Below are 2,704 nucleotides of genomic sequence, written 5' to 3'. Positions count from 1 at the left end.
TTGCCACACCATTTAATTACTAAGATAGAGATAAAATTTGTAAATAAAATAATAATTTTAAAACCGGTTTAATGAACCGGTAACAACGGAATCCTAACGCACTCACGTTACCCAATCCCACAGACTCCTGGCAATTGCCAGTCACCATCCCCATCAAGTTGACAACAACCTACAATAACCGGTATCTCCCATGTTCATTCACCTATATAAACCCGCACTCTTCCGGTCTTCAATCTCGTCCATTCTCTCATATCAATCACTTAACAACCCTTTGTTATTTACTTTTATGACATTCTATAGGTTATGGTTGTTGTAACCGATTCCAAAACTCACCTTGCTACCGGTTTCCCCCGGTTCCGCTTTTTCCGCTACCGCCGTATCCGGTGACTAAAATCATAAGTCATTATTATATTCATATTCATATATATGTAATTAAGAATATGTCTACAACTAAGAAAAGCAGCCCGAAAGGACAAGGGAAGAACAAGAAGGGGAGATTAACGGATAAAGCGATGTCGTTTCATGGTCGTGTGTCAGAAGATATGGTAGGGAAGTTGACTAGGCCTAGGACCGTGCCCGAGTTGGTTTCGGGTAGGAGTGTTGTTATGACCGAGAGGGTGATGACGCAGCCGAAACTGACTAAGTTGTTGCTTAATGTTACCGTTCAAAGAAGCTTAGGTCCCGTCCACGTGTTGATATCTCCGGAAGCTACGGTTGGTGATCTTATTGCTTCCGCTCTGCGTCAGTATTTGAAGGAAGGTATACGACCGATATTAACGTCTCAAGATCCATTTGAATTTGATCTTCATTATTCGCAATTTAGTTTAGAAAGTAAGTTATATCTCTCTCTTTATCTGAATTTCAGATTTTTTTTTATAACAACACGGACTATAATTCTTCTGTTAAACTATGCATCTTTTTAGTTTATATTTTATAAAGTAAGTTATATCTCTCTTTTTCTAATTTTCTTTTTATAACCGTAAATAACACGGGCTCTAATTCTACTATTAAACTGTACATTTTGTTTTTGTAGTTTAGAAAGTACGTCATATCTCTCTCTTTTTATGAATTTCAGATTTTTTTTATAACCGTAAATAACACGGGCTCTAATTCTACTATTAAACTGTACATTTTTTGTTTGCTATAAAATATGAACTCTCACCGCTTAAGTTTTATCCGATACTTTGGTAACGCTACGCCAGTATTGAATCTCTTTTTCATAGATTAAATTAAACTCAAATCGTCTTAGTAGTTTGCACGTCAAGCAATAGGAATTGTTTGATATATATATATCATCCAACTTTTTATTCGTCTAGCTTCACGTTTCTACAATAATGATGTTAGTTGACCGAATTTGTTCTTGTTTGTTAACCAAGCTTATCATGTATCCTAGTTATTATTTTATTAATCTATTATTATTTACTTTAATTTAATTTAGTTTTGTTTGTTGGTAATTATATTATTCTATATCTACTCTATTATAATTATTAGTTGGTTGAATTTATCATTATCATATATTATTTTCATTATTTAAAATACATAATATATTTTCACCAATATCGTTTTGTTTTTATTTCAAATCTCACTTATATCATTTTGTTCTCCGTTTCAAATTTTTCACTAATGTTTTACAAACCGGAAACTGGCAGGTTTATCTCGGGACGCAAAGTTAAACGAGTTAGGTTCACGAAATTTCTTTCTGTGTCCTAAGCAATCGGCCACAATCGCTGGAAATGGTAGTGGTCAAGGTGAACCCGGAGCTTGTTACGATGGGATGACCACATCATCGTCCACATGCTCGAAGGAAGCGGAGAAAGCGACGAAAGGTGGAGCCGGCTGGCTCAGATTCATGGAATTCATGTTGTAGTTTTGATTAGTTAGTATTCAAAATTTGTTGTTTTAATTTGGTGATGTTTGTACACCCCAAAATATTACAATTCATCAATATAAATATTGGTTGATGATTAGAATAGATTAGATTGGGGTTGAAATTGTTGTATAGTGATGAATTAGCTTGTATGATTGTGTATAAGTTATTAATTGTAAAAACTAAAATAAAATAAAATATCATCTTAAATTACATATTGGACATGGGTTGGTCCGATTTGGACCCGATTTTTTAGGTACTTGAATTTTTATCCTGCCCATGCAATGTCAACAGATGTCGGTATTGTTGTGACATATAATCTGAAGGGTTCATCCTAATCGGGTATTGATTCACGTGTGGAAAAGGTTGTGGATATGGATGGTTGGTGACTTGATTATGATCAAGTAAAGTTTATACGGTTTCTTTTTTAACGGTAAATTTGGATTAATGATGAATTATTGGAGTATTATCGTATCACGAGCGGAATTATATAATCATATCCATCTCCACTAGGTAATAATGTCTCTATATCAATTCAGGAGGAAACCTAATTAATCTGGGAAAACCCCCCTTATGGGAATCGAACCCAGGACCTAGTAGTCACTAAGCCTTATCACATCTTTAAGATGCCACTAGACTACAATGCCATGGGCAAAGTTTATACGGGTTGATGATTTGATTATCAAGTAAAGTTTAAATAAGTCGAAGATAAGATTTGTTTTGATTCAATTATTAAGATGTATGTATAGATAATTATTAGTATTTTATTTAATGAGACATGATTATGTAGTTGGTATTTATATTATAATTCAAATAGAAGTTAATGAGACATTAGTA

General features: G+C 33.7%; 1 protein-coding gene across 2 annotated transcripts; it reads left to right on the top strand.

The window, feature by feature from the left end:
• Nucleotides 1-225: 225 nt before the first annotated feature.
• On the top strand, nt 226-2,084 carry LOC110898075. Of its 2 annotated transcripts, none has more exons than XM_022144807.2 (2): nt 226-759; nt 1,650-2,084. In XM_022144807.2, the coding sequence occupies exons 1-2, from the start codon at nt 441-443 to the stop codon at nt 1,865-1,867; spliced, it is 537 nt and encodes a 178-aa protein (XP_022000499.1). In that variant the 5' UTR covers nt 226-440; the 3' UTR covers nt 1,868-2,084. The 2 variants fall into 2 exon arrangements, with proteins under 2 accessions (XP_022000499.1, XP_022000498.1); XM_022144806.2 differs by having other exon boundaries at nt 228-831.
• The last annotated feature ends 620 nt before the right edge of the window (nt 2,085-2,704 follow it).

This window comes from Helianthus annuus, chromosome 13, assembly GCF_002127325.2.
Source record: "Helianthus annuus cultivar XRQ/B chromosome 13, HanXRQr2.0-SUNRISE, whole genome shotgun sequence".
Taxonomy (NCBI): domain Eukaryota; kingdom Viridiplantae; phylum Streptophyta; class Magnoliopsida; order Asterales; family Asteraceae; genus Helianthus; species Helianthus annuus.
The sequence above is the reverse complement of the archived record's forward strand: the minus strand, read 5'-3'. Positions and strand labels throughout refer to the sequence as shown.

Excerpts from the sequence above, each read along its gene's own strand:
- LOC110898075 (XM_022144806.2), top strand. The coding sequence starts at position 441 with ATGTCTACAACTAAGAAAAGCAGCCCGAAAGGACAAGGGAAGAACAAG. Across the intron at positions 832-1,649 it reads TTCGCAATTTAGTTTAGAAA|GTTTATCTCGGGACGCAAAG; the intron begins GTAAGTTATATC and ends GGAAACTGGCAG.